Source organism: Zeus faber (genome assembly GCF_960531495.2).
Source record: "Zeus faber genome assembly, chromosome: 4".
Classification (NCBI taxonomy): Eukaryota; Metazoa; Chordata; class Actinopteri; order Zeiformes; family Zeidae; genus Zeus; species Zeus faber.
This window is the reverse complement of record NC_137191.1, coordinates 35,788,327-35,800,980: the sequence shown is the minus strand read 5'-3', so window position 1 is coordinate 35,800,980 and position 12,654 is coordinate 35,788,327. Positions and strand designations below refer to the sequence as shown.

The 12,654-nt window shown below is 42.5% G+C and overlaps 1 protein-coding gene across 1 annotated transcript; it reads right to left on the bottom strand.

Annotated features, from left to right (window-relative positions):
- Window positions 1-5,518: 5,518 nt before the first annotated feature.
- On the bottom strand, window positions 5,519-7,395 carry ccsapa (centriole, cilia and spindle-associated protein a; the record flags this gene model as incomplete). Its single annotated transcript, XM_079999579.1, has 4 exons — window positions 7,340-7,395; window positions 6,864-7,217; window positions 6,255-6,562; window positions 5,519-5,698 (listed from the first exon to the last, which is right to left on the bottom strand). Exons 2-4 carry the CDS (start codon window positions 7,213-7,215, stop codon window positions 5,519-5,521), a joined length of 840 nt encoding a protein of 279 aa, XP_079855705.1. The 5' UTR covers window positions 7,216-7,217; window positions 7,340-7,395.
- Between the last annotated feature and the right edge of the window lie 5,259 nt (window positions 7,396-12,654).

Genomic DNA, 12,654 nt, shown 5'->3' with positions numbered 1-12,654 from the left:
CAAAATGTATATTTATACATACAGTGTGTATATATATATATATATATATATATATTATATATATATATTTTTTTATATCTAAAGACAGTTTAGCATACTGTAATGATGTAATAGAACAACAGCTGAGAAGCATCTGTTTAAAAGGTGACAACATGATTCAACCAATACAAAGAGCAAACTGGGATCTGCAAACAAATTCACCTCAAGCACCTTCTCTGTCCACCAGGGGCCAGTGGAACAGTAGAACCTTCTCTGTCCACCAGGGGCCAGTGGAACAGTAGAACCTTCTCTGTAGACCAGGGGCCAGTGGAACGGAAGAATCTTCTCTGTCCACCAGGGGCCGGTGGAACAGTAGAACCTTCTCTGTCCACCAGGGGCCGGTGGAACAGTAGAACCTTCTCTGTAGACCAGGGGCCAGTGGAACAGTAGAACGCACTTTGTCGACCTGGGGCCGGGGGGACAGTAGAACCTTCTCTGTCCACCAGGGGCCACACTGTCCTGAAGCCACCATGTTTTTTGTAGTTGAATTGATAAATACAGTAGATCTGCTGTTGAGACACAGGAAGAAGCTCGGTGCAGTGAATGGACCAGATCCATCAAGTGGAAACATGTCAAGTTGAGTGTTTTTAAATACTGACAAAGTGGAAACATGTCAAGTTGAGTGTTTTTAAATACTGATAAACTGGAAACATGTCAAGTTGGGTGTGTTTTTAAATACTGACAGTGGAAACATGTTAAGTTGGGTGTGTTTTTAAATACTGACAGTGGAAACATGTCAGGTTGAGTGTTTTTTAAATACTGACAGTGGAAACATGTTAAGTTGAGTGTTTTAAATACTGACAGTGGAAACATGTTGAGTGTTTTAAATACTGACAGTGGAAACATGTTAAGTTGGGTGTGTTTTAAAATACTGACAATGGAAACATGTTAAGTTGGGAGTGTTTTTAAATACTGACAGTGGAAACATGTTAAGTTGGGTGTGTTTTTAAATACTGACAGTGGAAACATGTCAGGTTGAGTGTTTTTTAAATACTGACAGTGGAAACATGTCAGGTTGAGTGTTTTTTAAATACTGACAGTGGAAACATGTTAAGTTGAGTGTTTTAAATACTGACACAGTGGAAACATGTTGAGTGTTTTAAATACTGACAGTGGAAACATGTTAAGTTGGGTGTGTTTTAAAATACTGACAGTGGAAACATGTTAAGTTGGGAGTGTTTTTAAATACCGACACAGTGGAAACATGTCAAGTTGAGTGTGTTTTTAAATACTGACACAGTGGAAACATGTCAAGTTGAGTCTGTTTTTAAATACTGACACAGTGGAAACATGTCAAGTTGAGTGTGTTTTTAAATACTGACACAGTGGAAACATGTCAAGTTGAGTCTGTTTTTAAATACTGACACAGTGGAAACATGTCAAGTTGAGTGTGTTTTTAAATACTGACACAGTGGAAACATGTCAAGTTGAGTCTGTTTTTAAATACTGACAGTGGAAACATGTCAAGTTGAGTCTGTTTTTAAATACTGACACAGTGGAAACATGTCAAGTTGAGTCTGTTTTTAAATACTGACAGTGGAAACATGTCAAGTTGAGTCTGTTTTTAAATACTGACACAGTGGAAACATGTCAAGTTGAGTCTGTTTTTAAATACTGACACAGTGGAAACATGTCAAGTTGAGTCTGTTTTTAAATACTGACACAGTGGAAACATGTCAAGTTGAGTGTGTTTTTAAATACTGACACAGTGGAAACATGTCAAGTTGAGTGTTTTTAAATACTGACACAGTGGAAACATGTCAAGTTGAGTCTGTTTTTAAATACCGACACAGTGGAAACATGTCAAGTTGAGTGTGTTTTTAAATACTGACACAGTGGAAACATGTCAAGTTGAGTCTGTTTTTAAATACTGACACAGTGGAAACATGTCAAGTTGAGTCTGTTTTTAAATACTGACAGTGGAAACATGTCAAGTTGAGTGTGTTTTTAAATACTGACACAGTGGAAACATGTCAAGTTGAGTCTGTTTTTAAATACTGACAGTGGAAACATGTCAAGTTGAGTCTGTTTTTAAATACTGACACAGTGGAAACATGTCAAGTTGAGTCTGTTTTTAAATACTGACACAGTGGAAACATGTCAAGTTGAGTCTGTTTTTAAATACTGACACAGTGGAAACATGTCAAGTTGAGTGTGTTTTTAAATACTGACACAGTGGAAACATGTCAAGTTGAGTCTGTTTTTAAATACTGACACAGTGGAAACATGTCAAGTTGAGTGTGTTTTTAAATACTGACACAGTGGAAACATGTCAAGTTGAGTCTGTTTTTAAATACTGACACAGTGGAAACATGTCAAGTTGAGTGTGTTTTTAAATACTGACACAGTGGAAACATGTCAAGTTGAGTCTGTTTTTAAATACTGACACAGTGGAAACATGTCAAGTTGAGTCTGTTTTTAAATACTGACAGTGGAAACATGTCAAGTTGAGTCTGTTTTTAAATACTGAGTGGAAACATGTCAAGTTGAGTGTTTATAAATACTGACACCGTTGATGAAACTTTCCTCGGACAAAACACGCTTCCCACAACAGGGAACACATGGGAATTAAAACAATCACCTTCTCGTCAACAGCTCCTTAGTCCAACTCCGTGGATGTTTCTGCTCCACTCAACATTATTACCCTGGTCTCCCACGTGGGACGTCAGGACGCTCAGGGCTTGTGTTGGTCTGGCTGCAAAGCATGATGGGTAAGGTTCCTCAGCGTCCCCGGCCACGGTCGTCCCATTTGAGGTCTCTCCGGTGAGTGAGCGCCGTGATTAGATTGGTATTTATAATCATCTACCGGCTCGACCGAGCCTGCGCAGAACCACAGCTTCACCCTTAAAAGCGGCGTCCAGTGCTCCTCCTTCGGCCGGACGGAGGTTTGTGTGCAGGTTGACATTAAAGGGATTTTAAAACTTCTCACAGCCGACAGTTCCAAACGTATAAGCTTCATTTTACCCAAAATAACACATTTCACACATGATTGTTATTGTTTAATATCACCAAAATGTGACGCCAGAGGCTGAAAGCCGGCGACCGGCTTTCCGGCAAAACACCAGCGTAGAAGCCGCTCGGACAGCAGTGTCCTGGAGCAACTCACACGGAGCTCATGTAGAGCCTCTGGGGCCACTGAAGATTGTTCACGCTTAAGACACGGATTCATGTTCATATGAAGACGCGCACGCGGATGGAGGTGCTTTTCTAGAAAGCTTAGTTTGTAAGCAGTGGACTGAAGACGCCTTATAACTAAAATAGCAACACATCACGTTTTCATTGAATTTGTCTTGTCAGCACTTGCGCCTCAGCGTCAGTTTTATTTAAAAAAAAAAAAGTCACAATTTCTGGAGCGATCCCTCCCGTACGTCCTCTGATAACAAGGTCGTCTCCTGTGATGTGTTAACTGTGATTACAACAATGCTTTTAACATTGCCTGGGTGTTAAATTACTAATATCTTTTTATTTATTATTATTATTTTTTTTAAATGGTATTTGGGAAGGATTTTTAAAACGTCCTCAACCAAATGTGAATAACAGCGGACATCAACACTGAGCTGTTCACCATCACTGCAGGAGATGCGACATCCTTTAGTTTGAAGGGTTTGTGGATAAAAATCTTTGAAAAGTTTTCACATTAAACAGCGGAAATATGACCTTGAGCCAAATCTTTACATATTTGGGGAACTTCGCAGCGACGTCCTCCGCCGGCCTCCTGAAGGCGTTCGTTTTGGGACATGAAGTTCTCCCTTCATTGGAAAGTGAAAAAAAAGTGACAAACTTTTGTGCATTCAATATTTCTGTGCATTCTGAGCCAACGGTTCCATCTCCGGAGGCAGACCTTTTTATTTATTTTATTTATTTTATTTATTTTTTTAAGCGGAGACGCACAGACAGCGGTTCATCCGACCGAGTTCAAGATGCTGATTCGCGGGTTCCTACGGCCCCGCGTCCTCATTGTTTTGTTTGGGTATCAGAGCGTTTTTGGGAGTTAAAAGTCAACGCACGGTATCCAACCCCATACCGGTATCCGTGCATCGCTAGTCTTCAGCGTTACAGTGACTGTAACAGCATTACACAAAACGAAACAAAGTGAGGGAATGAAAAAGGTGCGCGGGGGCAACACGTCTTCCCCACAACTCGACCTCGCGGTACAATCACTGATCCACCAGTAGAACAATCGGCAAAATTGTCGGTGACTGGATAGAACGCTCTACAAGCTGCACCTGCACGGCCAGCACACAGCAAGACTCACACCTGCGCCCTGTGCACCCTCTTCACTAAACACCACCACCACCACCACCACCTGGATGAGCCGACGCACAACACAGTGACACTTCCCATTTACAATATTCAAAATACAATGATCAGTCAAAATGTGACTGTAGGTTCTGGCATGAGAATGCTGTCCTTTGACTTGGAAATCACACTTTTAAGGACTCAACTGATCTAAACGTATATTATGTCGATGTCAAAACAAAAACTCCAAAAGAAGGAAAAAGTCTCGAACAACCACCTTGAGGGTAACTGTGTTGTCCAGTGCCGTCGTCAAGGGCGCCGGAAAAAACCTCCAGGTCCGCCATCAACGCTCCCCCGGCTGGAACACAGCGGGTCATTGAAAGAGTCAGAATCACAGCTGAACCGTCAAATTGAACTTTTCAAGACAAGTCTTCTGTCCGAAACCTCCTCACTGTGACAAAAGACAGTCGACTCCCGTAGTGACACTAATAATACTCGGATATAAAAATATTCGCTAATTTGGTCCTCGAGTTAATTCATAAAATCAACGATCTCGTCCACCATTGTGTTGAAGCTGGAACATTCTGAAGGCAAAGCTCCCAAACCTTCCCACCCGAAAGTGAAATACATTCAAACGGCCGCTAGGACCCAAAATTCTCTCCCCTCGACTGTTCCCGCCACGGCGAAAGGCGGAGTCCTCCCCCGGGAAGCCTGGGACCTGCCGTCGGATTCGGAGACCAGATCGCACAAAGGCGCGACCCGGTGTGAACGCGGCGCCGCGCCGCTGTCAGGAACCCACATCTGGGAGTGAGGGTTTTTTTTTTTTGGGGGGCTTCCAGAGGGAAACCCCAGGTTCAGAAAGTACCAGACCGCGCTGCCACGGTCGGCGCCTCCTCAGCCGGACCTCCGCACATCCACGTGGTGGACAGGTTACTTTCCCAAACCGGATTGTCCGCCTCCTAATGATTTGCTTCTTGTCTGAGATGTAAGTGGGGGCTGCCGAATTTTGTGTTTTTTGGGTTTTTTTTCCCCAGGGTTGCAGTGTTTTCAAAGGTTTTCAATCGGAGCCTTGAAGTCAAATGCAGCAACTTTTAATTCATGTCAAAGAAAAACCCATCCGCCCGATGACGGCCTCAGCCGGCCCAGGTTCCCTGCGCGGCCAGGCAGCCCTGATACCCCCCCGCCACGTCAGCCTCCGCCACCTCTTCCTCCGCCCCTCCCTCGTCCGGCGCCTCCTCCTCTACCTCAGCCGCGCGGAGAAGCAGCGCATGTACTCCGTCATCCATCGGTCGTCCACCACGGTCAGCTCGCTCTTCCTGGTTTTCTCCAGGTCCGCGGACCGGGCTCTCCGGCGTTCAGGGTTGGAGCCTCGCTTGTCCGCGCCCCGCCGGGTCTGGACGCAGGCGTCCGCGGTGGGGGTCTGAGTTTAAAAAAACGAACAGTAGAAAAAAAAAAAAAATTCACTTTCAAACAAAACCAAAAACAAATACGAGGGATGGGGCAGAGCCGGTGAAAGCGGAGGACCCCTCTTTCCCAAAACACACACCTCGCTCTATTATTCATGGGGTGTTCCATGACACTCTGAACTTCTCCGGTGTCCGGAACGCTGGATCTGCTCAACACCTGAGATCCGAGCACAGAACACTCCTGGACGCGTTCCAAGTCAAGGCTTTACTTGAATTGTAGCCGGAGTTTAACGCATCAGGACAAAGCACAACACTCACAACACAGGAGTAACAGCAGAGACATGATGTAAGGACCATGACCTCATGTCCTGCTCTTTTACGTACACGGGTTTACACGTTAGGTGTAAAATGTTGCATTTTTTTATGAGTTGCTTAAATTTGGTGAAAAGGCAGCCCAGCGTTAGGAAATGGTCCCATCTCCAGGACTTCTTTTCAAATAACAAACGATGAGAACAAACACATGAAGAAGTGTAAGGGGTGCGTTTCTAGGTGTGGGCGGCTTCCTCTGACCTGCCGGGGTGCTTCCGTCCGGTCCAGCCGGCTCGACACCCTGCGGTTCTCCTCCTTGGTGCTAGCAGCCGGTTGGCTCTTGGCCCTGGACGGTTTGCGGCCCGGCGCCGCCTTATCTCCGTGGCCCGGTTCCGAGCGAGGAGTCCTGCACCGGCGGCGGCGGCGTACCGCCGGCTTCACGGGGTCGTCGTCGGATGACGCCCGCTCGACCGGCCCGGTGTCCGTGTCATCCGAGGGCCCGCCGGTGTTCGGGCCCTCGCTGGCCGACCCACGGTCTGCTGCGCCGGTGCCGTTCTCTACGATGGCCTCTTCATGACAGAACAACATTGAAGACGTTGGACCACAAATAGAACCTTTAGTACAATGAAAACAAAATCGGGGTCGGCAAATCCGAGATCACCTCCGTGGAGGTTTGTTTGTTGCTTTGAGTTTGAGGACAGGTTAGGAGCAACATCGATAATTATTACCCATAGTTGGTCCATGATAATGCATGATTTACATTTTTCACTTATCTACCTTGGCGTGCCGCACTGGATGGTTGACAATGGACCAACTATGGTTGCTCGGGGCGACCGGGCAACCACCGCTGTCGGGTCTCGCCATCCTCACCTGTGGGCGAGGCCACGTCCAGGACCTCAACGTCCGCCGCTCCGTTCACAAGCGGAGGCTTCGGCTCCGGGCTGGGTGCACATTCCGCTGAGCAGTCCTTCCTGGGGTCCGGCCGCGTCGGCGGCAGAACGGACAGAGGAGCCACCTTGTTCCTCAGCAGCTTGGGGGTGGAGCGGCCGCTGGAGTCGGAGCCGCTGTCCCAGCCGTCCCAGAACCAGGGCTTGTGGGAGTGCTCCATCACCCGCCTGGTCAGCCGGTACTTCAGAGAGTCCTCGTAGCACTTGGAGAACGTCTCCCATTTGGGGTCCCGGAACTTCTTCATGTACTCCGTCCGGATTTTCTTGGTCACCATGGCTGGAGGAGAAGAACCGGAAGGATGGAAAGGGAATCAAGTAGAAGGCTTTGTCCTATGCGCTCATGTCACCCTAACGTGCTTCACTGTGGTGTGCGTTCCCGCAGGAGACTCAGGCATTTACCTGCAGCGGGTCAGACAGCTGATCAGGTGTCTCCCTATAGGCCACGCCCACCTGCCTCCAGAATAGTATTCCTGTGGGAAATTACAGGAGGATTCAGCTCCCAGCTGATAATACCAAACACTGTGCTGCTTGAGATGACGGTTGTTCTTGACTGAGGCCCCGGCCTCCCTGCAGCCTTCAGTTGAATTGCAGTCTCTGTTTTTCTGAAAGACACTGATCAATAATTCATTCCCCGATCTGACCTACATCAAGCTCTCACCAAGACCTGAACACACAATGAAATGATACACGCCTAGGGAAGCAAAAAAGTGCCAAAATGTTTTGAATATTTAAAGCCACTGAATTGTATATATTGAAATTCTAATTTCTTTTAATTTATATATATATATATATATATATATATATATATATATATATATATATACACACACATATAACTGTGTGTATATATATATATACACACATATACATATATATATATATATATATATATATATATATATATATATATATGTATGTGTGTGTATGTGTATATCCAGTATATGTGTGTGTGTGTATATATATGTACACAGGCTTTACGTCGACACCTTGTGTATAAGGCTGCATACGTACTACGCTGCATACATACTAGGTTGCATAGATATTAGGTTGCAGAGATACTAGGTTGCATACATACTACGTTGCATTGATACTAGGCTGCATAGATACTAGGTTGCATAGATACTAGGTTGCATAGATACTAGGTTGCATAGATACTAGATGCATACATACTAGGTTGTATAGATACTAGGCCGCATAGATACTAGGTTGCATACATACTAGGCTGCATACATACTAGGCTGCATACATACTACGTTGCATAGATACTAGGCTGCATACATACTAGGTTGCATAGATACTAGGTTGCATACATACTAGGTTGCATACATACTAGGCTGCATACATACTAGGTTGCATGCATACTAGGTTGCATAGATACTAGGCTGCATACATACTAGGTTGCATAGATACTAGGTTGCATACATACTAGGCTGCATACATACTAGGCTGCATACATACTAGGCTGCATACATACTAGGTTGCATACATACTAGGATGCATACATACTAGATGCATACATACTAGGTTGCATACATACTAGGTTGCATACATACTAGGTTGCATACATACTAGGCTGCATACATACTAGGTTGCATAGATACTAGGTTGCAGAGATACTAGGTTGCAGAGATACTAGGTTGCATAGATACTAGGTTGCATAGATACTAGGTTGCAGAGATACTAGGTTGCATAGATACTAGGTTGCATAGATACTAGGTTGCAGAGATACTAGGTTGCAGAGATACTAGGTTGCATAGATACTAGGTTGCATAGATACTAGGTTGCATACATACTAGGTTGCATAGATACTAGGTTGCATACACACTCGGTTGCATACACACTCGGTTGCATACATACTAGGTTGCATACATACTAGGTTGCATACATACTAGGTTGCATACATACTAGGTTGCATACATACTAGGTTGCATACATACTAGGTTGCAGAGATACTAGGTTGCATACATACTAGGTTGCATAGATACTAGGTTGCATAGATACTAGGTTGCATAGATACTAGGTTGCATACATACAAGGTTGCATAGATACTAGGTTGCATACATACTAGATGCATAGATACTAGGTTGCATACATACTAGGTTGCATAGATACTAGGTTGCATAGATACTAGGTTGCATAGATACTAGGTTGCATACATACAAGGTTGCATAGATACTAGGTTGCATACATACTAGATGCATAGATACTAGGTTGCATACATACTAGATGTATAGATACTAGGTTGCATACATACTAGATGCATAGATACTAGGTTGCATACATACTAGATGCATAGATACTAGGTTGCATACATACTAGATGCATAGATACTAGGTTGCATACATACTAGATGCATAGATACTAGGTTGCATACATACTAGATGCATAGATACTAGGTTGCATACACACACTCTGTGGTTTCATGTAATACTACAACACGGTGTTTACAATCAGATGAAGCGCAATTCCGCCGCGTTGATCCTTCTGACGCCCCGTCCCGCGATCCACCGCGTCGCACCGGTCGCTCACTCACCGGTTCCAATCACCGGACGCTCCGCGGCACCGTCCCGTCGTCGTTCACAAGCATCGGAACGAAAACCTGGATTTTACCAGACGACGACGCCACCGCGTTGCGCATGCGCACATCACGTCTGCCCCTGCGCGCGTGATAATCGGCCTGAAGTGTGAATACAAATAAACATTTATTCAATTTATTCCATTTATTCTATTTATTCTATTTATTCCATTTATTCTAATTATTCCATTTATTCCATTTATTCCATTTATTCTATTTATTCTATTTATTCCATTTATTCTATTTATTCCATTTATTCTATTTATTCCATTTATTCCATTTATTCTATTTATTCCATTTTTTCTAATTATTCTATTTATTCCATTTATTCTATTTATTACATTTATTCTATTTATTCAATTTATTCCATTTATTCCATTTATTCTATTTATTCCATTTATTCTAATTATTCCATTTATTCCATTTATTCTATTTATTCTATTTATTCCATTTATTCTATTTATTCCATTTATTCTAATTATTCTAATTGTTCTATTTATTCAGTTTATTCCATTTATTCAAATTATTCCATTTATTCCATTTATTCCATTTATTCCATTTATTCTATTTATTCTAATTATTCTATTTATTCTGTTTATTCAGTTTATTCCATTTATTCTCTTATTTTCTTTTTGCTTGATCCAAACAGAGAAACTCAGCTCAGCATTACAACTACATATGTTTGGATATGTTTTCACGTCTCCACCCGGCACCTCACCTGGCTCCAGGCCTCACCTGGCTCCAGGCCTCACCTGGCTCCAGGCCTTGAAAGCTGTGTCCCAGCAGCTTGGTCCTTGAGCTCGTTTTCAATCCCACATATTGATCCATGTTTGGAAGGAAGAACTAGAACGTCACACGTCTGCTTCTAAAATGAAGGAGATGACATTTACGGTAAGACGCTTTATGACGTCATCATATTGTTTACTATGACTGACATTTACGGTAAGACGCTTTATGACGTCATCATATTGTTTACAATGACTGACATTTACGGTAAGACGCTTTATGACGTCATCATATTGTTTACTATGACTGACATTTACGGTAAGACGCTTTATGACGTCATCATATTGTTTACTATGACTGACATTTACGGTAAGACGCTTTATGACGTCATCATATTGTTTACTATGACTGACATTTACGGTAAGACGCTTTATGACGTCATCATATTGTTTACTATGACTGACATTTACGGTAAGACGCTTTATGACGTCATCATATTGTTTACTATGACTGACATTTACGGTAAGACGCTTTATGACGTCATCATATTGTTTACTATGACTGACATTTACGGTAAGACGCTTTATGACGTCATCATATTGTTTACTATGACTGACATTTACAGTAAGACGCTTTATGACGTCATCATATATACGATAAATGCACAGGTTGTGATTGAGAAGGTCCAGTTGGACCGTGTCCAGTGTGCGGTGTGGACTCGGTCACTCTGTAGTGTTCAGACGTCACCAAACTATGGATTAACATGTGTATTTATATCTCTTCTTACCTGTAGATGGCAGCAGACCTGACAGACTGGTATTTGAAATACCTGGTCCACGTTACTCGGCATCGGATTAATGATGAAAAGGATAAAAAGTAAAACTTAAAGATTTGTCATCGCGCCCCTGGAAAAAAACACTGAAATGTGCGATTGAGCGATGTGTTCAAGATCCGGCATGGCGTCGGAAAAATAGAAGCCGTGCAAGGCTGATTACTCACAGAAATACAACCACGTTGTTCGTATTTGATGGAAACGTAGCTTACTGAAAAGATAATCCAAGGAAAAAAAAATCGAGTAAACTTTACAAAAAAATGATGTAAATTGGAATACAATCGTAAATCGGCATGAATACGTCATAATCTACGTATATGGGACGCAACAGCATCTACCGTCACAGAGACTCCGGTTGTACTACAATGCAGCAAAGTAAGTTATAACAATGACAAGATCTTCATTAAAATTCTAATTGCTCATTAATTTTAAAATTACATAAATGTCACCTGCATTACAATATAGACAAGCATTAAATCTATAACTATTAAACTGAATTGTACAATTGTACATTACTAACATAAAAAGTACAAAAAGTAGTAATTACAAATAACATGTATTCATATATTTTTTAATCAAATGTATCTTTTGTTATTGTTATGAAAAGTAAATACAAAAGTTATTTCTGTTATTCTTACAGATGCTAAAAAAAAAAAAGCCAAAAATCTAAGACAATAAAGAAGCCACTGTCCAAAAATCCAGTCGTCAAGGTCGGTCACAATATATAAAAAAAAAATACAGAGGAAAAATACTGTGAAAAAGAGGCTAATGGAAAAACTTTCGATGTAAGTGTTTACTGCCCAAATGTATGAATGTAAAGAGGCTCATTTCACCAGGATGATTTACAACTTGAAGACTCCAGAAATAAACAATGTGCAGCTGTGAGTTTAACAGCACTTCTTTAAAACAAGATTCAGAATGTTTCACATGGACACAACAACACCCCAGAAGGCGTTTTCACTAAAGGGAATAATCTTTATCAGGATATGAAAAAGTCTGGTGGAATAAATGATAATGTTGCCGGGAATAGATTGTATTGTAATTACAGAATTGCCAACGAGACAAATGATGTTTCATACAACATTCCAAATAACATGCAGATCCGTTTACTGGCTGCGTTGGTGTCGACCACTATGACTCCGCTTTTAACATCGCCGTGCCAATTGACAGAACCCTTGAGAAGTCACAGTTCAATAATCACGATGCATGTTTATTAACTACTTCCTGTCGTACACGTGCAATTATCAAAAAGGGGGCGGTGGTATGCAAAGGTTGCTTCCCACGCAAGGATCCCAACAGGTCTGAAAGAGTACGACTCACCGACTAGTTCTGTGGCTTACTACAACAGCACCGGACGTGCCTGTCGCCACCTCTGTCGTAGCGATAATTCATCCCGTCAAACTCAACCAGCATTTGAAATCGCTGGACCACAAACAGATAATTATTGACGCACGACGACAGCACCAAGTCAGTGAAAATTGCGAAACGGCCGCCGGGAAAAAAACGAAAAAAAAAGAAGACGAAAGACATGAATTCCATGAGAAGCGCGCTGCAACTAACGAGCTTGTCAATAAATAAACT